Here is a 26,850-nt window from a genome sequence, read left to right on the forward strand (position 1 = left end):
TGCTTCAAAAACGCTCTGAAAAAGACTTTGTGGTGATTTTTTCAGCCACAACAAAACCAGCTTTTATTGCCGCATTGTTTGTGGTTGTGAACACATTCTGTTGCGATCGCAGTTTGCCTTTAATTCATTGGCAATTTGTTGTTTTTCTTGATGCCTAATTTTGGCATATTTAGCTCCGTGTTTGGTCTCAAAATGCCGACGTAGATTGTACTTTTTGACAACCACCACCGCTTCATAACACAAAAGACACACCGGTTTTCTCCTTGAAGCACAAACATGTATTCGCTTTACCATCTTTCTTGAAACACCCTTACATCTGTATCGATTTTTCACTTCCTGGACATTTTGGGATCAATATTTGTATTTATCAATTACACGTATTGGGAAAATCACATCAATATGGAAACACTGATGTTGTGCTTTATGCAAAACTCTCATTAGTTCCACGTCACTCACAGGGGCCATACACAATACTGTACAGAAGTCAGAACACCATTCATTCATTCATTTACAGTATACTGTCCCACTTAAAATGACTATTAGTGGGACTATTAACAACTTTATCAAAACAAAAAACAAATGGTTCGTTTAGGGAAAAGGGAGAGATATTTACAATAACATTTTTTCAAGTATTTAGTTTTATCTATTTGACCTTCTCACTCTGCACAATCTAGTAACTGTCTGTTTCTTACATTACTTCTTTTAGACAGCTATTCATAAAACTGGACCAGTGCCACAATTGTTGATGCAAACTCAGTCATTTACAGAATAAATAAAACAAAACATTAAAAGAAAGCAAAGATAAAAAGGAAATAAACATTATAAAATAACGTAATTAAAAGACAAATTATTAAAATAATAGACAAACTAATGTAATAAAGTAAATAAGATGTGAAAACTATTAAAATAATTAGAACAGACATAAAATGTAACTAAGTACAATAAGTAACTAAGTAATTAAGACATTATATTGAATAATTTATTCACTACCACTGCAACCCAATTAGTTTTTTGAAAACACAAGCAGTCAAGACATCTCGTTTTATTCGCAGACAAGAAATTTCTCGCCACGTTTTATGGTGGCTTACATGCTTTTAGTTTTTTATGTTTACACTACGTTCGTTCTTTTATTTTGTGCTTTGTATCATAGAACAGTTGTCATTTACACGGTTGCTGTATGTTCAAATAACAAATAAACTATTAACGCCTTATATATATTTTAAACTCGCGTGTTGATATATTAAAACGCGGATTAATGGACGAGCATTTAGAACTTTTATTTTGACATTTCATCTATTAGGAGGAAATGCCAACTGCATGTTCATATTTTCCCCCAATCTTAAACCACAGTTTACGATTTCAACTTTTAAACTACTACATAAAATTGGTATTATATCGAAGTATTAAATCAGTGTGTATTATAAGTATGATGATGCTTTTGAAATTTTAAAATGTATTATTGGTCAGGCATGTTAAATGAGACATGTAACGTACGCTGCGCAATTCAGCGATTTACAAATCATGAGTACAATACATTTCCAGGAAGTGAGAAGATGAAGATCAGCGAATCTGGGCTTAAGGCGGCTTTACTCTAATGTGAAACCGAGATCACGCTGCTTACATCAACGAGACTTGTTATATGTAGACAAATAAAGTATGTTCGTTTCGACTGAAGACACGGCGCCCTCTTTTAAAGGGTTTACTTTAATTTTGGTAAGTTTAAAATGAGAGATAGTTGGCTAGCTATTCTTTTTGCTTCATCACTTGCGCTGACACGAGAGAAGGTTGCTAACTGGCTGACTTTAACATCTAATGGTTAATATCATTTTTATGTTTTTAACTATAATGTTTCCACCTGGTCACAGCCAGCTGTTTCTGTAGGTAATGTGGGCCAGCTCGCCGCGGATCTGCTCATATCCACACTCAGCATGCCGAGAGTGGGCCACATCCATAGCGCCTGCCTGGTCCCTCTGGTGGGTAGTGACCCGTACTCAGAAGAGCCCGCTCAGCTGAGCACCAGTGCAGAAGGTCAGTTCACTCTTCCCAACTTTACCTACTCGCTGTTGGCACCATGCACAACATCTCAGCTGATGTTTACCGTTGTGTAATTGAAGTGTACTCCCGTGGGGATCTGAAGCTGGCTGTGTTGCAGATCAGGACGCCGGTTTTACAGGTGAGTGGCCACTCACAGTTAATATGACTCACCCGACATCTGCACACTACACGTGTGCGTTGGGGGTTGATGAATGTTTGTGTGCTTATTCCAGACGAAAACGAAATCATTTCGCAAGCTCGTGGTGTCCTGGATCAAAAGTAGTGCATTCTCCAGAACCGTGCTGCTATCCAGCAGTCACGCACACCAGAGAGACGACCAGCAGCTCAGAGGGTAGAGGAACTCTCTTACATTCAGCCTCCTGCAGCGTCGGTTCTGTGAAGATCAACATTCTGTGGTTACAATTAACAAACAATATATCACGCAGATGCTCGTGTGCGATCTGTCACATGCTCTCTGGCCCTGGGGCTGTGATCTTCCTGGCCTGGTGTAATGAAGTGATTGCTAACGCCCGTGTGCCCGTCCCACAGCTCGGCCCTGCGCCACCTTTTGACCCCACCTCTGGAGGAGCAGGTGGCCCAGGACCTGGCACAGCTGGGCTGGACCGAGCTGGAGAGAGTGAGCGCCTTTCCTGGTATCAGTGACTCCGAGCAACGTCTGTACGTCCCGGGAGGAGGCATCACCAAAGGACTCTACATGGACTGGTACGGGGGAGTTTATAAGAGTGCCATGCCTTTCTTGCATCTTCTTGATATGTTTTGTACATCATCTCACACAACATGTGTATTCTCAATATTTTAATTACGTCTATAAACTCTTCTAACTAGAGGTGTCTTCAACTAAGGATTTTCATAGTCAAATCTGATTAGTCAGAATTTCCCTTTAGGAACTATTTACTAATAGTTTTTTTTATCTAGAGCACTTTATACGGGATCTCGTTCTCATTCAGGACTTTTTTCCACTTCAAAGTAAAAACCTAAAACACTCAGATAAATGAATAAACATGGTAGGTTGGCTTTATTCAGCTTTTATTATTATTTTTTAATTAAACATTAGAGAACATTAACCGTCAATGCGCAGTTCGCATATCGAACTGTCAGACAGGCACTGTGCAAAATGTCAAAAATATTTTCAATAAAATATGCCTGCCTGAAAATATAAAAAAATTGCCACACAACAGCAAAAAAATTATGAGGAAGTTCAAGTAACGGGGTTTAAAAAGCAAACAACAAAAAATGTGTATAGGCCTACTTGTCGACACGACCGAAACGACAAACGGCTGAACTGTTTTTTTTCCGCCTTACGCGTTTTAAATGGTATGCCATGTTGGTTGTTGTCATGTGAAATGAAAGATGTTGATGACATAACTTGCCCTTTACTTTGTTTGATTCATCTTTATCATTTTCAAAATACTCCCACACTTTTGAAGTTTTTTTAGTAGCCATTATAATCTCGGCAGATGCTGACTATCCTGTAGGTGTTCAGCTCCGCTCATTTGGATTGTACAACTGCAGGGTGTGATTTATTAATGTGTAGTAAGGAAGATGCCTATTGTTAATGCACACATCATTTCAAAATATTTATTAACAGAAATTAGGATTAGGATGATTTTATTTGACAAAAGGCTATATATTACGAAATCTAAGACATTTCATGTAACAACTAATTCTTAGCAGCATCCTCGGGCACCCCCATGCAGTTAGAATGGTACATTCGACTATGACGTTCATAGTCGACTAGGGGGTATAGTCGACTATAGTCGAATCAGCGACTATTGCAGGTCACCCCTACTTCTAACCAAATGGGGCAAAATGTGAACATCCGTTTTGATGGCAAACAGTAGGGGGCGATGTAATCAGTTTCCTCCCCTACCATACAGCCACTCTAGATCAGATTCGGGGAGGCACGGGATCTGTTATTTATTCCCCCACCTCCTTAAGGTGAAGCTGACCATACCCCGTGCTTCTTAAAAATTATTTCAATATTGGGCTTGATTGGATAATTACGTTAGTTAAAGATAATTGTGGGAAGTGTGCTACATTTTGACCAAGTTAATGGAAATTGTGGGAAATGTAGTCATACGTGCTGTTTTGACAGAGTTAAAGGTAATTGTGGGAAATGTAGTCATACGTGCTGTTTTGACAGAGTTAAATGTAATTGTGGGAAATGTAGTCATATGTGCTGTTTTGACAGAGTTAAAGGTAATTGTGGGAAATGTAGTCATACGTGCTGTTTTGACAGAGTTAAAGGTAATTGTGGGAAATGTAGTCATACGTGCTGTTTTGACAGAGTTAAAGGTAATTGTGGGAAATGTAGTCATACGTGCTGTTTTGACAGAGTTAAAGGTAATTGTGGGAAGTGTTGCTACATGTGCTATGTTTCGCTCCTCAGCTGCACAGAGCGTGTCCCCATGGCAGTTGTGCTGGTATTCTGCTCTGAAGGGGACAACATCCCAGATGCTTTTGCCCTATGTAACCACCTGAACAACTGGCTCCACCTGGTGGAGAAACCTGTAAGTGATTATTTTGAGAAGCTTTGGGCGGTGCACTGTTGTTTCACAGATCACCATCAAGGTGTATGGCAAAGAGTTTAGAGTTTCACAAACTAGTTGTCAGGGTCTGATCCACATTTGTGTTCTACCTTTAGCCTTATATTTAAGGACTACATACAGTAGTCCCAAGTAAGACTGCATTTTATGTAAATAAATGAACATCACTAAAGTGATGTATGAAATGGGAAACCACGGGGAAATCTGGTCCAAATCAAACCGCATCCCTGCACTGCGTCCTGTTGCTAGCCTACATGCTCACAGGTGGCCGCTAACCTGACTTATAGAATGTAGAGCACCGTGTGTTGTTTTCAGACTGTGACTGCAGATAATGTTGGTAGACAGAACTGTAAACCTTTTTATAGGTTAAAATGTTTCCTGCAGTTTCTTTCGAGACTTCATCAGGATGTTGCTCAGCAGGAAGCACTGAGCATGTGCGAAGGCCAGCAAGGTTCCGGTTCATGAGAGCCGATTAGGGGTTTACATGGCCAACGTCCCCCCTATTCATGCAAATTTAAGAGCACAGCACATCTTTTGATTGGATAGAAATTCCATTCAAATCACTTTTTGATAGAGGTTTAGATAAAAGGGCTTTATTGCGACACTAATCTGTACGAGCTATGAAACGGACTGCTGAGATGATCAGGCTTTGTGCACATGGCCAGTGTGACCGAGTGCTTGCTGTGTGTGTGTGTGTGTGTGTAGGCACAGGGCCCCACCCCATGGAGGACACCCCCATCCTGGAGACTGCTCTTCGGTAGCGGTGTCCCGCCCCTGCTTTACTGAAGCCCAGAGCAAACTGAGCACGCTCATCAACACATCTGCCCCAGGGAAATGCTATACTGAGAGTTCCCATGTGTGACTGCACTGCTGGAAACGTCAGCACACTGGACTCTGAGATCGTGCCTAAAACATCCAATGCAACAGATGAGGGAGTTCTGTGTGTAACACACATACACCTAGCTTTGGTATTGTCTCGAGTCTTTATAATAAAACGTGTACATTTCATTTAACGTTGTGATTTTTAGTTTCTTGCTGTGGCTTGACTCGTCGTCGGTCCAACACAAGGCCTCGTGAGAGTCCCCTTAACCGCCTGCCGAGCTCTTCCTGTCTGGCTGGGTGCCTGTCTGTTTACCAGCAGGGGTAGAGGCCCCAGCCCTGACGCAACTGGTGCAGATCAAAGCCACTCGCCCCGCTAGCAAAGAGAACACCACCCGCTTCTCTCTGCTGGGACACAGGGCTCTTCTGTTTTCCTCACTTTCCTTTTGGCAAAGCCCACAAAGAAGTGGACAACAAGACAGTCCCCTGTTACAGAAACGACATGATGCCAGTTTGGTTTTATTTGGATAAGGAAATGTTAAGACTGTTTTCCTTAAGCAAATACAATGCGTCATCAGTTTTATACAGTCAAAAATACACTCCTGCTTCATACATAGCTTAAAAACCACTATACACACTCACGCACTGGAACTGTTCCTCTGTATAAGACTGGTCATTCTGCTCGGAGTACCCTCAGCGCTAGCAGACATTGGAACATTTCAAGTAATTTCTATATAGAAAAATAGAGCATTTTTCATTTTGCCTCTGAAAAAAGGGTTTGTCTAAAAATACAATGTGGGGGACAACAATACAAATTGGCAATAAGTAGGCCTACACGTTACATTACATCCTGCTGCCTTTCAGAAACGCAAGCGAAATAAAATACAATGAAAAATGGTTTAAAAAAAAAAAAAAAAAACCTAAAAAAAAAAACAAAAAGGGAGACACAAAGTAAAAATAGAGCCAATGGAAATCATGGCGTGCACTCGAGATGCAAGTTGTCTACCATAGCTGTGCTGGTCTGTGTGGGTAGGCAGATGCTCCTGATCCTCTCACACTCCACGCTGTAAACACAAGGATGCAGGGTCAAGCCCGCTGGAGGGCGACTATTATGGGCTGGAGATCCCTGCTCAGGTTGCCATGGAGTTAGATGTCACTGGTTCTTGCTCTGTCAAAAGAAAAACGACAGGATGTGCAGGCATGAGCGGTGCGGTTCAGTGGGCCTGGTAGGCTGTAGTGTAGAGGAGGTGCCCAGGCCTGCCACTGGGGGCCCCAAAGGACACCGCCTGGACAGGCTCCGCCCACCCTCACAAGAGGACTGTGCAGTCACCATATCACACAGCCCTAATATACCCAACATACCGTGGGAGCACAGAAAAACATCATTTCATTGTGAAAGTGCTCCATGTTCATATATAATAAAGCTATGTAACAGTTCTATGTAACAGCATTGTGAACCATATTCACATGGGTCTGTATTTTGAAATTATAGTTAAAGGGTTTACATTTTAAACATGAAATAATTAACATTAACAAATTTTCTTAGATGCATAATTTTGGTCCTAAAATGAGAATAATGAAAAGATTAAAAGTATCTTTAATTTGCCAAGTATATTATTTAATGCAATAAGAAATGTCTTTTTAAAGCATATATAAAAAATAAACTAGTCCTTGAACTTTGAGAAAATGTGATTCATCATGATTTGTGTTATCTAGAAGTGAATGACACTGGGATGTAGTCTGTAGGTGATGGTGCACAGCCCTAGGTGGGATAATGGACCAAGCAGCTGTAGGAGGTGCATTAATGTAGGTGGAGCGGACAGGGTAGGGCGGGCGGACTCCAGGAGCAGGAATGGGACCAACTCTGCACCGCAACTAAAGCATCAAACCAAACTCCACACGCTGCAAGCCACACCCCTCTGGCTACAAGCCCTGCCCCCTCCAGTGGTCGCCTGGGTGACGGTCTGTAAAGGGTCAGAGTTAGTTAGTGGCACTGCGGTTTAGGAAAGTGGCAGCTGCGTTTTCTAACTCAATCCTCAAGGAACCCCAGACGCTACACATTTGTGTTTTCTCAGGTCCCAGAACGTGTGAACCAGCAATCAAAAGCATTCAATCTTTGCTCATGTCTGCTGCAATCTAGGATAGAGATTGTGGGGAACCTTAAGAATTGGGTTTGAAAACATTTCTTATCTGATCTAACCACTACTAGCGATCCAGACATTTAAAACCCATGACCCCGTCACTGTAACTGAAGACGAAGAACTGACGCTGTCAAAGCTGGACGGGTAAGATGTGGCAATTATGGTATTTACCAATATGCCGTTAGTGGCAGTGCTAGTGCTCACAGTGGATGAACAGGTCAGAAGGGGCGGGGCATGTGAGGAGAAGGGGCGGGGCGTGTGAGGAGTGGAGAAGCCAGTAGGAGGGGGTAGGTGGCACGATCAGGTAAAACAGCACATGGTAGTGACTTCAGCAGCAAACAGTTAGACACACCTCCCCCTGTTCTCACCTCACGCATGAGGGCAGCTCACCCAGTCAAAATGCCAAACCCCCACCCAGTAATTAACACACACTCAACAAACTAATGCACGTTCCAATGAGTCACAGTACTGGGTGTGACACACAAGTGCATCTGAAAAAAAAAACAAAGGCCAAAATTTGCGTACAACACCCCCTTCACTTCAGCCTTAGTCAGCAACACTTCACACAGCCCACAGACAGGATACACTCCGCCTCCTGTGTCGTTAGCATCATTCGCAGGGCTCTGCCGCTTCATTCAAACGCTGTGAAACTACTGCAGGGACAACCAGAAGGCGAAAAACACAAGAGCAAGCAGAAGCCCCGCATGCTACAGACCCCCACCCCCCACCCCGCCGACACTCCAAACTCAAGCACAACAGCAGCAAAGCCAAGAGCGGCAGGCCACGCCCACTCGCTCACATACAGCCTGGGGGGGTGGGGCACAGGGGCCCAGGGGCCCAGGCACGCCTGTCTGTACTAAAATCCTGCGGCCGTGTCGCAGCTGCCTCATTGGGGGCGTGGCCCAACGTGACAGCTGTCGCTGTGTCACGTGCAGCAAATGCAGCCCAGGCTGTGTAAAAGAGGCACAACAGAGGGCATAGGGTCAGAGGGCACAGGGTCAAAGGGCACAGGACAAAGTGACTCAGCTGGGCCAGGAATGAGGCTTCAACTCAGAAGGCTCACTGGGGTCGTATTGACACGTGACCTAGTTTTGGGACGACCAAAGCATAAACCGGTCACGGCTACTCTCCATGTCAAATTACTGGCAGTGTGTGCGGAGGGTGTGAGGTGTGTGAGGTCCAGACAGGAAGCCCGACATCTTTAATGCTGGTCAACAGCACATAATCTGGACCACAAAGCAAGGCTAACTGACGAAACCTCATGGAAAGACTTCCAAAGTCTAGCAGTCACCGTTACGCTCAGTGGCCCAAGAGACTGCAGCTACGGTAAAGGTGCGGAGGGCTGAGGGCACAGTAAACACCTCCCTGCAACATGTCAGCTTCACCTCTTCCTTTTCCTCTCAGAGTCGTTCATCCTGGGCTTGGATGGTTTTGGGGGGGCCTTCTGTGTCGACATCTTCTCATCGCGTTGCCTTTTGAGAGAACTGGGATGGATAAACAAAACAAACCCACACTAAACATTAAAGAGGCACAGTGACTCCATTACTCCATTAATGAGTCTTACAGCGGCTTCCGAGTTCTGTACAGTTTCACTGGTACAGAGTGATTCACGGAGGAAGACAGAAGTAAGTCCCGCCTCCTCATTGCTCTGCCAGGGTTTGATTTGCTATAAATGACCCGCGCTCCAAAAGTCCCCTTTCTCCAGCCCATCTCCTGGTTCTAACGCATCCAACTTCACCCTTCAGCTAATCAACCCCTTAACTAAGACTTAACTAATCAACCCCTTAACTAAGACTTAAACCCTCAGCTAATCAACCCCTTAACTAAGACTTAAACCCTCAGCTAATCAACCCCTTAACTAAGACTTACACCCTCAGCTAATCAACCCCTTAACTAAGACTTAAACCCTCAGCTAATCAACCCCTTAACTAAGACTTACACCCTCAGCTAATCAACCCCTTAACTAAGACTTACACCCTCAGCTAATCAACCCCTTAACTAAGACTTACACCCTCAGTTAATCAACCCCTTAACTAAGACTTACACCCTCAGTTAATCAACCCCTTAACTAAGACTTAACTAATCAACCCCTTAACTAAGACTTAAACCCTCAGCTAATCAACCCCTTAACTAAGACTTACACCCTCAGCTAATCAACCCCTTAACTAAGACTTAACTAATCAACCCCTTAACTAAGACTTAAACCCTCAGCTTTTCAGCAGCTTGTTTGAGGAAACAGGAGACTCATCACCTACTATACTTCTCAAATATCTAATTGCTGTGATGCAATATAAAGTGGAGTTTTGGACTATACCTCAGTTAAGGAAATGAGAGCCACACACTCAAGGTAACACCAGGTAAGAACCCACCGGTGTACACACACGTGCTTCTTACTTTGTTGTGCACCCGTCTCCTTCTGACTCCTTGGCTTCTGAGGGCATCCTCCTTTCTGGCTCCGCCTCTCCTACCTCATCTGGGTGGGGCATCTTGGTACCATTGTAGCGCTCTGCAGGGCATTTAGGGGGCTGGGGGGGCGGAGACTCGGACACTCTCTCCTGGTCCTCTCTGGAAAGCTCTCGCCACTCCTTCTATATACACAGTCAGTCAGAGAGATCCAAACTTAAAGGGTTTCCTTCATAAACGGACCAATGACAGACATGCTGGGGGCACGTGGGGGGGGGGGGGGGGGGGTCACTTGCTTTGGCTTGGAAGGACAAGTGACAATTCTGTGTTTTCTGGCTCATGACTCCTGTTTTTAGGAGATGAAGGGAATATCTGTCACTGAAATGATTATTAACTATTATTAACAATCACCACCACAATCATTTATTTTATTAATTTTATTCACGAGATACCCAAGGACACTGTGCAAGAACTGATAAGAATATGAAAATATAAGAGATATTATAAAAACAGTTAATAAAAAGTGCATATATTTTAATATACACTTAAATGAGTTGATTTAGGATAAATCAACAGGCCTCCAAGAAGCAAAGGGAGCAAGAGAAGATGAAGACGTGGAGAACAGAAGGACAAGCAGGCCTGACCACACAAGCATTTCAACCCTGGATGCTCTTCAGGGACAGAAGCAGATGAAGTTATGCTAACTTTGTTATGCTAAGGCCTCAAAGTTATGCTAAGGCCTCAAATTGTTCAGACATTTGGTTTTATTTAATAACATCCTTAGCCTTCCAAGTATTTATATGAACTCCAATCTGTGCATCAGGTAGGAGTCTATTGGTTTAGTGTGTGCAAATTTGAATTAATTTGCATTTGGAGGCCGTGCTCTCTGACGATTTTGCCAAACGGTAACATGTATGGTGAAAAGCAACAAACTATTGTCTCCAAGATCTGACCTACACAAGGCAAGTACAGTCAGAGATGCCCGTCAGGGTTGCATAGCAGAGAACCAGGGCATTCTGGTTAATTAGTTCAAACATTAGTACCATAATCAGGAGTAAACACCAACGTTTTGCAATCCTTAAACCCGGTTGTTATCGGTCCTAAATGAATGTTTCACTTCAGAGGTGAAACTGCACTGAGGGCTCACCTGCACTGACGTGTCTCCCATGATGCATTTGGCCCCCTCCAGTACGGCGAGGTAGGAGAACCTGAGCTGATCGGGCGTCTGGATCAGACCCATGCGGTACTTCCTCATGTCCAGAAGGACCTTCTTGATGTCCACGGACGACGGTTCTTTCCGCTTGTCCATCTGTGGCGACAGAGGAAGAGTTCTCAGCAGTCGAGTGCAAAAGGGAATCAACGTTACGTTATGACCCTTAAGGGCGGACTGACCGTATTAGAGAGGGAATCAATGTTATGGTATCACCCTTGAGGGCGGACTGACCGTATTAGAGAGGGAATCACATCTTCGTCAACATTAGGGAAGACTATATGTGAAAGTAGAGCTGGACGATTATGGCAAAAATATGATCGACAATTTTTTTTTCCTCCATGCTAATCAATATCAATATTTATCGTGATAAACAATTTGATAATGCTGCCAGTTTGAATATCCTGGAAATAACCAAACGCCTGGGGAAACCCGAGGATTCATTAGTTTAACCTTAGGATATACTTTATTTGGCATGAATAGAATCGTATTTATATACAGGATAAGATGTCAAATATCCTATGCCAATCCATTAGAGCTTCTTCATTCCAGCATCCACGACACCGTGAGCTCAGGGGTCGTCAGGTAGGCGCCTTGCTTCTTCTGGATTTGACCCAATTAAACACAAGATCCCTCCAAATTGCTCACCATTCTCCAAGCCCACTTTAAGCCCAAGCTGCACCTCTCTTAACATAAACCTAAACTGACCTGACCACATACTCGGTGCCACCAGTTCCACATGGGCTTTATGATCTATGCCAATAGTGCTCACACACACACACACACACACACACACACACACACACACACACACACACACACACACACACATGGTGGGGCTGGGGAGGTGTATACTCAATTCCACATGGATTTTACCCAACACATCACCAAGCCTCTCCCAACAATCCAGATCCATACTGGCCTCCCTGCTAACTAAAGCTAATAATGGTACACACACATTTAACTAAGCACATACGTTATATAAATGAAGGTACAAGCAAACTTCTTAAAGAACAGAAAAGTAGGAAAGACAAAAGTGAGCCTGTACATCCCAAAGGCATTTGCATATATATATGAAGGAATAATAAGTATGAACTGGTTTCACAGCTCAAATGGTCAAATCTGTGGTGTTAAAAGTGTCAAATGTAAAGCCTCATAGACTACCACACCGCCACACTGCAGCACTCTGCCATAATGGCTGTAAAGACACGCGACTGTGGTTTTGGCCCCAGTGACAGCTGCAGAGACACAAACATGGGCCTTAATACTTATTAATACTTCATACTACTTCCATATAGCTGAGACCCCCCCCCACCCCCCACGACTTCCTCAGCTTTGCAGGATACCACAAGTTTGATTAACACCCCTTGCTGGTTCCACTCATTTCCCTTGCATGACTTTGTTAGGTTTACCCACATTAAACAGGCCCAAAGCTCACCATCAAGCCAGGATTAGCGATGGTTCTACTTCAAGATCGCATTATTGCCCTGCGAAGGGGAAAAACCTTTACATCACCATTAAGGCAGACTGAATAAATACGAGAGCGTGTATGACCATGTCAAAACGGCTTTTAGAATACTGCATGACCAGGTCAGGTGAGCAGGTGAAAGGTCACATCTTGTGGTCACACTGGAGTCCATAGACTATTCTTGAGCGGATGTGTGAGGTCAATGTGTAAGAGAGAGGGCAGGAGCGCTGACCGTTTTCACACGTGTCCCATCACACGTGTCCTACCACACTATGCGTGTCGAGTCAGGACTCACCAGTACGAGGCAGGTGTCCACCAGGGAGAAGGTTCCGGACCGGCCGATGCCGGCGCTGCAGTGGACTACGGCAGGGCCGTGGTCGGTCCCCAGAGAGCCAGACTCCCGCACCTTAAACAGAAAGTTCAGGAAGGACGCAGGAGACTCTGGGACACCAAAGTCAGGCCATGTTGTGTAATGAAAGTGGTAGATCTCTCGTGTCTCCCCAGTCTGAAATGGAAGAAATGACAGACTTAAGACACACAGCACAAATTACATTTGATCTCATGTCTTCCATACACTGACTTTGAATACATTCTCTGGTTCTGGATATTGTCACTGACACTTAATTGACTAGTCAGATTATCACCTCTGACCTGGGATAACAAAATCCAGACCCCCAGACCATAATCCAGATCAAAACATAGACCTCTGCTTCAGATCAATGACATGGCAATGGTTACACAGAACCAAGAGGGGTATGAAGACTCAGCAACTCCAAGCCCTGCAGTTTCACACCCGCCTCTACATTTTCATTTGTTTCCTGAAAAAAAACAAAAGCATTCGACTCACCGCCGGTGACCAGCCCCTTCCTGGAAGAGGATGGAGTGTGCTAGAGTGGGGGGGCGGGGGGGGGACACGCGCTACGTGCCAGGGGGAGACTGCTGACCTCAGCACAGCAGGTCTGGCGGGGTAGCGAGAGGGACGGTGCTCACTGGAGGGCGGATGCTCACCTCGGCGTTCCGCAGCTCCAGCAGCCTGGTGGTGTAGTACGACTTGACGCACTCCGACACCAGCCGCACCACGAAGCACGTGTCGCGAAAGGACATGTCGCACTCTTCTTGAGTAGGCCAGTACTGGGCACACTTCTCCTGTGTGCAGAGCAGACGGGCACCCGCAGGGGACCATTTACCTGTCGTTTGACTGATGATGGACAGATGCAGAAATACACCTCCGTGCCTGTATAGCTAGAAGACTCAGGAAGACTGCTAGATGTCCAAGTATGAAAATGTTTTGAAACGGTTATTAAATGTCGATGTAAATATAGCACATTTTTTTCTTTGATCCTCAAGTTTTTTTTTTTTTGACACATTTTTACCAAATATAATATTACCAATCCATAGCAATGTACTCTTACACAACAAACTGTCCTGTTTTAGGGTTCAATACACTGGCACACCATGTACATTTTCAAGTGAACCCAAAACTGCTATAGCTTTGTACAGTATATATTATTGTTAATATTGTCCTGTTTTTATAATCTGTGGTTGCTGTTACACCCAAGTTTCCCCTCTGTGGGACAACTAAGGACGTTTCTAGTCTATTGTAAACCCATTCTCAGTGGCGTCCAGGCACTAGATGGTACTCTAACGTCTCACAGTCTAAAGGTCCATCAACACGGTCCATCAGGTCTGGGAGAGTGAATGGTTGTCTGTTCACTCGGAATCCTCACGTAAGTTGATATGTGGTTCAGATCTTGTCTAAGAGCTTTGTGCACACAACCATTCAATAGTAAGAGTGTGGGTTTGGCACTGAAATATGTCTGAGGTGCTTTTGCTTTTGTAGGTCTTTACTCTCACCATACATAGATGCTTGCAATAAAATAAAAATAATAAACAATTGAACTATAGCCACATTTTAAAAACAACTGATCAAAGCACAATAGGTCCCTGCTCTCCAAAGGTGAGAATAACAGCACTTTGTTGACGAGGGGAGTCTTGCTGTAAATTGCTACCAACCCACAGAAACCACACATTCTGCGACAGACTTATCTGAAGTGTCTTGATGCCTGAGTGAGGTGCTTCAAGACAGGCAGAAAACAGCCTTTCCCAACCCGTCAAATGCCAGTGAATGCACGCTCGCAATGCAGGTGGTTTTAACTGATGCCGGTTCACCAGGTGCGTGAGCTGACGTGTGTGTGTGGGAGGTGTGTGTTTAGCAGCACTTACTGAGCCCTTCTCGATCACTCTGTTCAGCATGATCACTGCTTTGGTCTTCTGTTGCCAGATCATAAGCCAGAAATGACCACAGGTATTCCTGAGAGGACCCTGCAGCAGAAGAAAGCAAAGCAGGGATGGTCAACAGAGGGAGGACACGCAACACTGTGGACGCAAGAGGTCCTTCTGAAATCTGCAAATCTGTGGCAAGACCCAGATGAAGACAGTGTTTTTACTGTCCTCTCCTACACACACACTCAGTTTCAGTTGCTGTGACCTTAACAGCACGTTTGCTATCTAACCACAGGGTTAAGTGGGCAGTAGACGCTGGTAAGAAGATTAGCAGCAAACCCTCACTGCGGGTTGTGCTGCCTTAGCAATGTTGTAAAACAAGAATTGCAAAAAAAAGAAAGGAAAAAGCAGATGTTGTTTACCAGCACGCCATAACTTTACTCAGGTTTCCTGTTGTTTTTCCTTGCTGTGTAAAGACAGCATTGAGAAGACTGTTTGAACTGTACCACGAGGATTAACACTTATCCAAACAGAATGTAGTGTTTGAGGACTACTGGAGGAATACAGACTACGAGCCAGGCACAGGAACCTCAGTGATGCTCAAAACTGTTCCTGCAGCACCTTCTCCATCTACACACACCCGCCCACCCCGCTCTGGGGTAGGTTCGCCTACTCCCAGCAGTTGAGCTTATTTTTCTTGCTCCTTAGCGTGGCGCTACATCCTGCACCATGAATAAAAATGTTCTCGGCATTAGTTCAGCCCAGGCAGGCTGGAAAACTCACTCTGAGAAAAGATGCTTGTACCCTCCAAACCTTCCACTGAGGGGAAACAGCAACAGAATCCACTATAGAACGCATAACGTAGAGGAAGTATTCACCCAAGCCTGCGTTTAACTTGCAGACAGCATTTACCTGAATCAGTATGTAATTTATTAGATTCCGTACCTGGATCAGTACATATTAGATTACATACTTGAATCAGTCCAGAATGCATAGGCTTACTTACTTAAATCTTATTCAGTCTTACCTGAGTAAGGATGTAACTTCTTTGGGCTTCTTCTATTTCAACCAAGCTGGCGTTGATGTAATCATTCTCCGTGTTTCCCAGTTTCACCCGACTGTGATCAACTGACAGATTTAAGAACATAAACAAATGAAGACAGAAAGTTAGCACCTGAAACTGTAACAAGATGCAGAGCTAACTTTACGCCTGTGGAGTCATACGATAGTCACAAGACACACAATATAGGCATCCCGACTTGACATGTGAATTAAGTCTACAGAGTGAGAAAGACAGAAGTACATAACTACAAAGGTCATAACTCCAGCATGCATTCACTCACATGGGCTCACGTCTCGGTATCTGTTGCGGTTGCGATTCTCAGGATACTTCGCCACTTTGAAAGGACATTCCTGAGACTGATTGCGTATTTCCTGAAGGAGAGAGATAATGCTACGTGTGCAGAAACATAAGGAGCGAAGCAACATTGTTACGGAATCACAAATCACAGACGTGCAACCCAACCCAGCACGACGGGTCCAGGAACCTGGCAATGAAACAGCAGGCAGTAACACTGGCGATCAGTTAGATCCCTGGGGAACCATGTTGCAGAAATCACCTCACTATTAGTGTAACGACTCTAGCAGCTCACATCCTTAACCTACGTCTGTCAGTGGTGTAACTTATAGTGAACATCACGGAGTCTGGAGTTGTTTCCCAGAATAGCACAAGTGACTTACTGGAATTTCTCAAGCTGCAACATACCCCGCCAGTCGGTTCAGCTAACATTAGTTACACAAACATCCAGCATCCGTTTACATTACGTTAGTTTCTTGTATAGAAACGTACAGACCAACACGTAACGTGGTGAATATGTCATCCAGCCCAAAGAGGCTCCCACACGGACGACTGTGCGCCTCAGTGTGGTGTACAGGTTTACAGCCAGCCTGCTACAAACTAACAGGTTGTGTGGAGAGGACAGCGGCGCGCGACCGTTACCAGCGCGTGCGGTTACGGTTACAGTTCAAACTAAACCAGCTGTACACGGCCGACCGTTACGAGCGCGTGCGGTTACGGTTACAGTTCAAATTAAACCAGCTGTACTCCACAAACACAGCCAGCTAGCGTTAGCTAACCAGCTAACTGCTACAGGTAACTAGTTCACTTATATTAGCCAACTAGCTACATACGCGTATGGGCGCTTCACAATTTCACCACCAAGTGTTCCCAAAACAAACTGGCGTGTGAAGGAGTAAAATAAAACCCTCAAACCAGTTACATTTAACGGCAGCCTGTACGGTGATACTTCCTAAAAGTAAGTTAGTTAGCTAGCTGGCTAATTAGCTAGGCTTCGCGGCTGGTTAGTTAACAGCTAGCTTAGCTTGCTAACTTACTATGTATAGGTTCTGCCACCGGCCTTCTGAATCTATGTCCTTAAATTCGTGGTCCATTTCTTTGCGGATGCTGTCAGTCTTTTGTTCGTTTCTAATAAAAATAAATATTACTATACAAAAAATCAGTCATTTCTTGCGCCAACGCTGAGCCATAAAAATAAAAACAAAGACATCCTATTTGTCCGTGTAGTTGACATCTATGGTGAAAGCGAGGGGTTGGAGTTGAAGTAGCGCACTTTGCGGCTCATATGATCTATACTACATAAACGGCGAGATTTAGGGGAGACAATAACTTAAAGATCTAATGATCAGCGATTCTGCGCAGGCCTGACAGAACTCCGCACTGAGATGACCCACGCATGCGCAGTTTTAAGCTGTCAAAGGGCAAATTGGTATACACATACGGTACTGCAGGGCAATCTTAAAATTGAAATAAAATAAAATTAAATATCTTGAATAAAATAAAATGAAAATCGAATAATCAATGATGATATATATATATATATACGAATTGTGAATTATTATATATATACACATTACAATGTAGCATGTACCATGTAGAAGAGGTGTCCATTCCATAGACAGTATCCTTATATATATATATATAATGTCATTTACTTATGACATTCCATAGACATACTTATAGAATGTCTATGGAATGGAGTACTGTCTATTATATATATATATATATATATATATATATATATATATATATATATATATATATATATATATATATATATATATATATATATATATATATATATATATATGATGAAGGTCTTGTATTTTGGATTCAGTTTTTCAGTTTAGGCAATAAAACATTATTGTCTCTCTGCATTGTGAAAAGGCATTTCAGGTTCATGTTCATAAATGTTTTTTTGCATATTTGTAAATATTTTTTATGTCAGGAGCGCTAAAGCTTACCATAGAACACTGCAGTAGTAGGTAGTTTTTAGTTTAGTTTGTTTCTGAGTAATGCTTTTATGACTTATGATTCAGTGTGTTGAGGAAGCCTCTCAGTATCCAATAAACATTTTAAGTGCAGAAATCGGATTGACCTCAATATAGTGACAAGCTCAGCTACAATGTCAACAATTAAATTAAATGACTGTTGATACATCCAGAAATCCTTGCCCTCTGCCCAAGGACCAATTTACTGTACCTCAGAATACGATTAATCCAGTTGCTGAATCAGATACATTAGACTGCAACATCTATTTGGATGTGATATAGTTTATATCTTCTTTTTTCTGTTATCAAAAAAGCACGATGTATTATCAGCTGTCAATATATATATGTATATGTACATATATATGTATGCATATATATATATATATATATATATATATATATATATATATATATATATATATATATATATATATATATATATATACTGCTCAAAAAAAGGGAACACTAAAATAACACATCCTAGATCTCCATTAATAAAAATCTTTGAAATCAGTTGAAAATCTCTCATTTCTACCTGTTGTCTGTTCCATTTGCACAAGAGCAGATGAAATTGATTCACAATCAGTGTTGCTTCCTATCTGAACACGAAGTGTGGATGACTTGGAGTTAAATTGTGCTGTTTATGTGTTTATGTGTTCCCTTTATTTTTTTGAGCAGTGTGTATATATAGCATGAAACCAAAAATGTCTTGTAGGTACTCTAAGGTATCTGAAGGATGTTCTGTGACACTAAGACGTTAGCATCAGATTGTGAGGTGGAGCTGTCATGAACTAGAGTTGTTTTTTCAGCACTTCTCACAGATACTCAATTTGAGGTCTGGGGGATTTCGAGGCCATTTATCTATTAGTAACTACATTTAAACTCTTTCTGCTCAGTTACTCATTGTGACATATTGCCATTCATTGTGAGCATACCAAGCATTATAGATTTCTACTTGTTTCCCTATTTCTGCTGTTGCCTAGAGCCATTTTTACCTCTGCAGTCTGTTTTGCTTGCCTGGTTTGACTGATTAATTGTTGTCTAGATTTATCACTGTGCCTAGACCTAACATGTGCTCTGTCTGCATCTTTCATCTTTCACAATCACATTTAAATACCCGCATTTATTATACCTTTCACAAATAACATTTATTTAAGAATAAAACTGGCTATAACTTTAAAAATATAATTTTAAGTAAAATTCAAATTCAGAATGTTTTAATAGATTGTGGCAATACTAAGATGATCACCAGAGCTGGGCAACGTTTCTAGACACTTTCACGTTCATTATGAATTTTTGACATATATTTCCATATTTGCAATTGATTTCCATATTTCCATGATCAAAAGGACAAATGACAAAATCAACAAAAAAATCTATGACAAAATTTAAAGCACGCGTCTACAATTGACGATGACATAACACCTCCAACACTGTAGGGGGCAGCAGTGGCGCTTAAGTCGGGTCAAGCAGAAATAGATCAAAATGGCGCCTTGAGTGTGTTTTCACGTCGCAAGTTCGGTTAAATATTTAATGGTTTACTGACGCTTCGTCCTGGATTTGATCAGATTACTAAGTAGGTTTATGGTTTTTTGTGGACATCGATAAGATTTTAAAGTCAAGGATGTTCGTGGCGAGGAGCATTACAGCGGACCACAAAGACCTTATTCACGATGTTTCTTATGACTTCCATGGCCGAAGGATGGCCACTTGTTCGAGTGACCAGAGTGTGAAGGTATTGTTATATCCAGGAGGAGATGATGATAATCATACATATATCACAATATGTTCCATCTACTTCAGGCTTTACTCTCAGTCTTATGATCTGCTCTTAAACTCTGATTTGTCTAACACATTTGACACGTGTAGTTTATCACGAGTCTTGGTCCTAACCCTGTGGACTTCACTGCCGTCGTCTTGTTCTATTCCCCAAATCTAAGCTCTGTACTTTATTAAATCGTTTTCTGTTAAGTTAATGTTTTTGCACGTTAGCTGTTTACACTAACATTTGCTTCTGTGGAGTATGTGTACGTTTTCTGAATGTTGTACTCTGTTTCAACAAACGTGTCGAGTTATTAAGTAATAAGTTGACCATTTGGGTTTATGTAGGTTTGGGATAAAAGTGACAGTGGCGAATGGCACTGCACCGCCAGCTGGAAGGTAGATGTTGGTTTAATTAAATATTTACATTTTAATTAAGTCTTTGAGGTATTTTAATGGACTCATTCCAGTTTGGCTGAATGTTTTTGCCTCTTTTGCTTCCAGACACACAGCGGTTCCGTGTGGCGGGTGACGTGGGCTCACCCTGAGTTCGGACAGGTCCTGGCCTCCTGCTCTTTCGACCGCACGGCCGCAGTGTGGGAGGAAATAGTTGGGGAATCCAACGACAAACAGCGAGGACTTAGTCACTGGGTGAGAACCCAGCGACAAGATGATGCTTTTCAGCAAATTCTTTGAAGTCTGCTAGTATTGCAGGGCTAGAGATTGCGAGACACTCTGAATACCAAGGTCCTCGCTTTTATTTCCAGCGAGCGTACGTGCTGATTAAAGACAAATGTGTAAATATCTGTTGGCTTGTGTAAGTGGCTCTAGTGAAATACTATCAACATAGCCTTTAGAATGGCAACATAATTGTTGCTTAACTCGTGTTAAGAAATGAGGTTTTCACAGGTTTTCTCCATCGTTTTGGTGTAGATAAAGAGGACCACGCTAGTGGACAGCAGGACGTCGGTGACCGACGTGAAGTTCGCCCCGAAGCACATGGGCCTGGTGCTGGCCACGTGTTCAGCTGACGGCGTGGTGCGCATCTACGAGGCTCCGGACGTGATGAACCTCAGCCAGTGGAGCCTGCAGCACGAGATCTCCTGCAAGCTCTCCTGTTCCTGCATCTCATGGAACCCCTCCAGGTGTGTGTGTGTGTGTGTGTGTGTGTGTGTGTGTGTGTGTGTGTGTGTGTGTGTGTGTGTGTGTGTGTGTGTGTAATTTAAAGTGGAATCCTTAAAAAAAATCCCCCAAACTTAAGTTTGTCTCCAGATAAGACTGGATAGGTTTCTCTGTAGTGGATGTAGCTTGTATAAACAGGCTGCATCGTGCGTGCTGTTTAAATGCTGTAACTGGCCTGTGGTTGCTCTCTCCAGCTCCCGGGCCCACCCTCCTATGATTGCCGTCGGCAGCGACGACAACAACGTGACCTACAGTGGGAAGGTCCAGATCTATGAATACAATGAGAACACCAGGTGAGCTCTCGCCCCTGCTCCTCTGTTTGGTGTGCACGTGCGTGAGCGCGCACGTGCGACGGAGGTGACCAGAACGCTTGTGCCCGATTCTCCCCAATAGGAAGTACGCCAAGGCAGAAACGCTGATGACCGTTACTGATCCCGTCCACGACGCCGCTTTCGCCCCCAACCTCGGGAGGTCCTTCCACGTGCTGGCCATAGCCACCAAAGACGTGCGCATCTTCAAACTCGTGCCCCTACGGTACGTGGGCCCCACGCTCTTCACCGGAAAGCAAACGGGAGCTAAACGGCTTGCCGTGGTTTTGCCGTTTGCTTGTCTGAATGCTACTTTATTCGTTGCGGTCTGAGGCGTGGGGGGGGGGGGGGGGGGGCGTGGATTGGTTCATTTTTGCCCCTCTGCGCTTGCGTGTAGGCGAGAGAGCGCCGCTGGATCGGGCCCCACCAAGTTCGAGGTGCAGCTCCTGGCCCAGTTCGACAGCCACAACTCGCAGGTTTGGCGGGTCAGCTGGAACATCACCAGCACCCTACTGGCCTCCTCCGGGGACGACGGCTGCGTTCGCCTCTGGAAAGGTGAGCTCTGACCTGCTGCCCCCCCCCCCCCCCCCCTCGTCCGGGCCCTACCACACAGTCCTGACAGTGTGACACAATTGTGTGTGTATCCCAGTCTCCAATACCTACCCACCTCCTCTTTTCTCTGTCCTTCAGCAAATTACATGGACAACTGGAAGTGCACGGGGATCCTGCGTGGGGACGGCAGCCCGGTGAATGGCTCCTCGGGTCAGGGTCTGGTGCTGAATGCCCCGGGCTCGTCTGGAACGCCAACCCCTCAAAGCAGCGTGGGAGGGGCAGCGTCTGCTGGCAGGTACGGTTGTGGAGCACTGGGGGGGCGGGACTTGAGGCACTGGGGGGCGGGACTTGGGCCGGTGAGGACCTAGTCTCCACCTCTCCTACACACAGAGACGCTGCTTCCCGTTCTTCTAGTGTACGATCTGGGGGTGTTGTGGTTCTTAAGAACGTATTCTGTGTAGCCGTTTGGTTAGTGTGGTGTAAAGGGGGGGGGCGTGTGGGTTAGTATTTACCGTCCCTTTTATTGGGACGTAGGGAAGAGGTTCTTTTGCAGATTAACTGCATGGACACCCACCCTAAACAAAGCTGGTCATCTTGTGCATGTGTGCGTGTGGTGTGTGCATGTATCTGTACAGTGTGTCTGGTCTTGAGAAAAGTCCTGGCCCTGTTGCACTAAAACGTTGGAGTCTGAGCTGGCTGAAAGCCTTGCTGGTCCAGAGAAGATATCTGGTGGCCATACACATGGAGTGTCTTGAGTCGTTCTGGAAAACCATGCAGATGTATTGTTGCTATGAAGATTGCCCTTTCTAATTAATAAAGGTTTTCAGTTTTTACATAAAATAAATGTTACTCGATCCTTTCGTGGTTAAAGCTAATTTAAAGCTAGTCCTGGCCCTGAATAGGTTTGGGCCCAACAATGAGTGTCGTGGGCTGGAACGGACGTTCCCAGCTGATGGACGTGCCCAGCTGATGGACGTGCCCAGCTGATGGACGTGCCCAGCTGATGGACGTGCCCAGCTGATGGACGTTCCCAGCTGATGGACGTTCCCAGCTGATGGACGTTCCCAGCTGATGGACGTTCCCAGCTGATGGACGTTCCCAGCTGATGGACGTTCCCAGCTGATGGACGTGCCCAGCTGATGGACGTGCCCAGCTGATGGACGTGCCCAGCTGATGGACGTTCCCAGCTGATGGACGTTCCCAGCTGATGGACGTTCCCAGCTGATGGACGTTCCCAGCTGATGGACGTTCCCAGCTGATGGACGTGCCCAGCTGATGGACGTGCCCAGCTGATGGACGTGCCCAGCTGATGGACGTGCCCAGCTGATGGACGTGCCCAGCTGATGGACGTTCCCAGCTGATGGACGTTCCCAGCTGCCACCATGTTTGTGTCTCTTGTCCTTGTGTCCCTAGTCTTTCATGTCCCTGTGAATACGTGTGGCCCAGTGGGACTCTCACATGGAGTGTCTGGCCAGCAAGGCCCCCTGCAAAACTCATGTATAACTCGTGTGTAACAGGCTTTAGTCTGATGGGCTTCGGTTAGGTCGGCGTGCAGTTGGGCAGTTTTGTAAAATAGTGTTTCTGATTACTTTATCTGTTTCCTAATTAGTTTGTAATGAGATTAAAGATGTTTGTCTTGTTTTAACAGAAAAAAAGCTCAGCTGATGCCAGGCTAATGGTGATTGGCAACTTGCTGCATGCGCTCACAGGATTGGACGAGAATCTGTTACCCCTCCCTCAGCACTGAGTGACACCTCTACAGACCAACCAGACACTTCTCAAGCTACTAATCCAACAGCCGCCCGTGTGTGTGTGTGTGTGTGTGTGTGTGTGGGGAGCCCGCAAGAAATGCAAATGTCCTGCTTGTGTGTTTGGCACTTCCTGTTTCTTTTTTTGTTTTAACATTACTGTCACTGAAAGATTTGTGTGTATTAAAAATACATTATTCCCCAGGGAAATGTACAATATCATGTCTTTCACATATATATTTTTTTCTTAGGAGTTAAAATAAAAACAGCATGAATTCAGTCTATTCCAAGGTGGTTTAGACTAAATATCTGTGTCATGCATGTCATAACACATGTAATCCACCGTTGAACAGCCTCTGATTCGCCAACATTGGATGACACACTTACTATGATCATGAAGTCACCAAAATAATTTAACTGTGCTATTTATATTATATATATATATATATATATATATATATATATATATATATATATATATATATATATATATATATATATATACACATTATATAAGTCAGCTGTAAAAATGACAAGTAGTTTAGAAAACATTTGATGCATTTTGGATTTCAGAATTGTGATTTCGTTTTCTTATTAAATGATTTGGGGATGTCAGGCTGGATTCACATAATAGCCTGCTTACTAATACCTTGAACTCTGCTAAACCCTGCCTGTGTGTATCCCACACTAGAATGTAGCCTGAAGTCCTGATTCTTTAACGAGAATGTCCTGCTGTTGAACAGCACTAACACTAGAGGGAGACATTGCGCTTGTTTGGTATTCCTTCCGTTTTCATTCCTTTCATCAGCAGGAAGGAGTGCAGTCAGTTCTAACCTAGTGACCGTAGCTGAATTCAGTCTCGTTTATGGATGTTTGTTCAAAACCAAGAAACTGTTTACACAGATGGTGTTCAATAAGGTTCAGCAGGACCTGTAGAAGAGGCCAGGAGTGCTGGTGACCTTATGTGCTGCACTTTTAATTTGTAATGTGTTCTTTTGTGTGTGCTTTCCCTTCTGACACACCTACAGTTCATCAGGTCTGTATCAGTGAGCTCGGTGTGTTAGAGTCTGAGGCCCGCAGGCCCAAACTTCTGCTAGGTTTATGTTCAAAGCAAAAGTCTTGGTTTGCTATTCCATCAGCTTGAGGTTGTCACCAGATTTTAGTAGATTCATTTTAAAAAAGGAGGTCCAATTTTGTAAACATTTAAACATTTTTTTTTATATTGGATTACATTTATTGTCTTAAATGTAAAATAAAACAGCATTTTGTGTTTCTGAAACACTGTATACTTGCCTTGTCCTTAAGCTCCTTTACAAGAATCATAATTAAACAATGTTTTCAGAAACAATGTTACCTAAAGTAAAAGGAGAGATTAGTACTGCATACAGTATTACCTGTGTTACCACCAAACTATCATCATTGGTGACTTGCAAATTCAAATTTGAAATTCCTTTTCATGATCCTTTCCGTCCTTTGTGTTGCGTGTACATCCCTTGTCGACTGGTGAGTGTGTGTGTGTGTAAACTATTTCTACTGGTTGCTTGGGTCTTCATGCAGATATTTCTTCCCACCGCTGGACCCCCCCAGGACTGGGTCAAGGCTGGCCCACCTGCTCCCCCCTCACTCTCTTCTTGAGCACACCTGTGAGAATGTTTCCGGCCACACGCAGAAGCCACTACAGTTACGCCGCCGATATTCCGCCGCCGTCTTTAGCCAGACCTCAGAGCACGAGTGACCCGCCCCCTCCATGAGTGACACGCCCCCTCCAGACCTCAGAACACGAGTGACCCGCCCCTTCCATGAGTGACACGCCCCCTCCAGACCTCAGAGCACGAGTGACCCGCCCCCTCCATGAGTGTCACGCCCCCTCCAGACCTCAGAGCATGAGTGATCCGCCCCCTCCATGAGTGACACGCCCCCTCAGACCTCAGAGCATGTTTGACCCACCCCCTCCAGACTTTACAGCATGAGTGACCCGCCCCCTCCAGACCTCAGAGCACGAGTGACCCGCCCCCTCCATGAGTGACCCGCCCCCTCCAGACCTCAGAGCACGAGTGACCCGCCCTTTCCAGTCTGAAGGACACTCCCACTCTGGGTTCAACAGCCTGTCTGCAGCTTAATGGATCACAGATGTCTGGGTTGGCTCGTCTGTTATTGGTTGTTGTGAAACGCGATCCTCCAGTTCTATGTGGAGTAATCCTTTCTGCCAGTGTTCATATTTCTTTAGTTCTTCTCACTACTACATCAGAATCTGCTCTGTTCATATGATCAGTCTCAGTGATTTACCCTTTCTCCATGTTTGATGCCTGTTGACAGTTTCAGGAGTCAGCCAAGCACTCTTGGTCACACCTGCCGTCTCACGCTTTCTCTCTGTCACACACACACACACACACACACACACACACACACACACACACACACACACTGAGCAGATGTAACTCTTTGCCATGCAGGTTGTGCCGGTAATGTTTATCAAAAGAGTGTACAGTGTGGTGTTCTAATTGCACACCTGGCAACCCTGTGTGTTTCTGCACGCAGTGCTCTGACAGACACACAGTGGAATAAGGCTGGCTGTCTAAATACCAGCCAGAGGGGGTCGGGCTCCACTGCAGACGGAGCTTTTAAGAGGGCAAACGATGCAACCCCTTGTTTCTGGCATGAATATCCTTCCCAGACTCCACGCTGGTGTCTAGCCTTAGACAGACACTGACTGGCAACCAACCCTTGTCCCCTGGGGCCTAGGATTCATTCAATTAAACTCACACCAGGGGGTGGTGTCTGGGGTTCAGCCCACACACGCACACACACTGTATGGTTGCTGAATATGTCTGGGAGCCTCAGACGACAAATGTCTTTTTTTTTTTTTTTACTCAAGGTTGTCTGTGTCCTCTCAGTGTGTTTAGCCATGTTAATCTGATCCGTATGATATCTCAAGGTTTGATGGTTATAAAAAAAAGAGACAGTACAGGAAATGTAATTCAGTAATACTGTAGAACATTTTTTCCTGTTGCGTTTTACAAATAATCTCTTGACTCATTAAAGGAAATTAAAACCAATTACTGTAGTACACTAGTGTATATTTTCAC

The 26,850-nt window shown here is 44.2% G+C and overlaps 3 protein-coding genes across 6 annotated transcripts in view; 2 read left to right on the plus strand and 1 right to left on the minus strand.

Moving 5' to 3' along the window:
* The first annotated feature begins 1,533 nt into the window (after positions 1-1,533).
* psmg2 (proteasome (prosome, macropain) assembly chaperone 2) lies at positions 1,534-6,315 on the plus strand. The gene is made up of 7 exons (XM_077008351.1): positions 1,534-1,713; positions 1,866-2,028; positions 2,115-2,173; positions 2,268-2,386; positions 2,584-2,757; positions 4,445-4,565; positions 5,307-6,315. The coding sequence occupies exons 1-7, from the start codon at positions 1,657-1,659 to the stop codon at positions 5,385-5,387; spliced, it is 774 nt and encodes a 257-aa protein (XP_076864466.1). The 5' UTR covers positions 1,534-1,656; the 3' UTR covers positions 5,388-6,315.
* ptpn2b (protein tyrosine phosphatase non-receptor type 2b) lies at positions 5,924-17,601 on the minus strand. 3 transcript variants are annotated; one of them, XM_077008347.1, is made up of 11 exons: positions 17,260-17,601; positions 16,209-16,299; positions 15,893-15,993; positions 14,866-14,964; positions 13,651-13,788; positions 12,938-13,147; positions 11,112-11,273; positions 9,956-10,146; positions 8,947-9,045; positions 8,365-8,511; positions 5,924-6,588 (listed from the first exon to the last, which is right to left on the minus strand). In XM_077008347.1, exons 1-10 carry the CDS (start codon positions 17,314-17,316, stop codon positions 8,487-8,489), a joined length of 1,173 nt encoding a protein of 390 aa, XP_076864462.1. In that variant the 5' UTR covers positions 17,317-17,601; the 3' UTR covers positions 5,924-6,588; positions 8,365-8,486. The 3 variants fall into 3 exon arrangements, with proteins under 3 accessions (XP_076864462.1, XP_076864460.1, XP_076864461.1); XM_077008345.1 differs by having other exon boundaries at positions 9,956-10,149; positions 17,260-17,599; XM_077008346.1 differs by lacking the exon at positions 8,365-8,511 and having other exon boundaries at positions 9,956-10,149; positions 17,260-17,597.
* A 2,044-nt stretch (positions 17,602-19,645) lies between these two features.
* seh1l (SEH1-like (S. cerevisiae)) overlaps positions 19,646-26,850 on the plus strand; it is a 7,394-nt gene continuing 189 nt past the window's right edge. The window contains exons 1-9 of one of the 2 annotated variants that reach the window (XM_077008342.1): positions 19,646-19,948; positions 20,323-20,373; positions 20,479-20,625; positions 20,908-21,119; positions 21,351-21,449; positions 21,550-21,690; positions 21,862-22,019; positions 22,155-22,311; positions 25,322-26,850. The exon at positions 25,322-26,850 is cut by the window's right edge and continues 189 nt beyond it. In XM_077008342.1, the coding sequence (XP_076864457.1) occupies positions 19,838-19,948; positions 20,323-20,373; positions 20,479-20,625; positions 20,908-21,119; positions 21,351-21,449; positions 21,550-21,690; positions 21,862-22,019; positions 22,155-22,311; positions 25,322-25,499 (1,254 nt within the window). In that variant the 5' untranslated portion in view covers positions 19,646-19,837 and the 3' untranslated portion in view covers positions 25,500-26,850. Of the gene's footprint in view, positions 19,949-20,322; positions 20,374-20,478; positions 20,626-20,907; positions 21,120-21,350; positions 21,450-21,549; positions 21,691-21,861; positions 22,020-22,154; positions 22,312-23,664; positions 25,049-25,321 lie in introns of those variants that run through there. The other variant, XM_077008343.1, reaches the window with a different exon arrangement.

Source organism: Brachyhypopomus gauderio, chromosome 6, assembly GCF_052324685.1.
Source record: "Brachyhypopomus gauderio isolate BG-103 chromosome 6, BGAUD_0.2, whole genome shotgun sequence".
Classification (NCBI taxonomy): Eukaryota; Metazoa; Chordata; class Actinopteri; order Gymnotiformes; family Hypopomidae; genus Brachyhypopomus; species Brachyhypopomus gauderio.

Coding starts and splice junctions, on each gene's coding strand:
- psmg2 (XM_077008351.1), top strand. CDS start 1,657: ATGTTCGTTTCGACTGAAGACACGGCGCCCTCTTTTAAAGGGTTTACT. Junction 2,174..2,267: donor TCAGGACGCCGGTTTTACAG/GTGAGTGGCCAC, acceptor TGCTTATTCCAG/ACGAAAACGAAATCATTTCG. Junction 2,387..2,583: donor GACGACCAGCAGCTCAGAGG/GTAGAGGAACTC, acceptor CCCGTCCCACAG/CTCGGCCCTGCGCCACCTTT.
- ptpn2b (XM_077008345.1), bottom strand. CDS start 17,316: ATGGACCACGAATTTAAGGACATAGATTCAGAAGGCCGGTGGCAGAAC. Junction 13,789..14,865: donor GAGTGATCGAGAAGGGCTCA/GTAAGTGCTGCT, acceptor CTCTGCACACAG/GAGAAGTGTGCCCAGTACTG. Junction 10,150..11,111: donor TGGGAGACACGTCAGTGCAG/GTGAGCCCTCAG, acceptor CTGTGTATATAG/AAGGAGTGGCGAGAGCTTTC.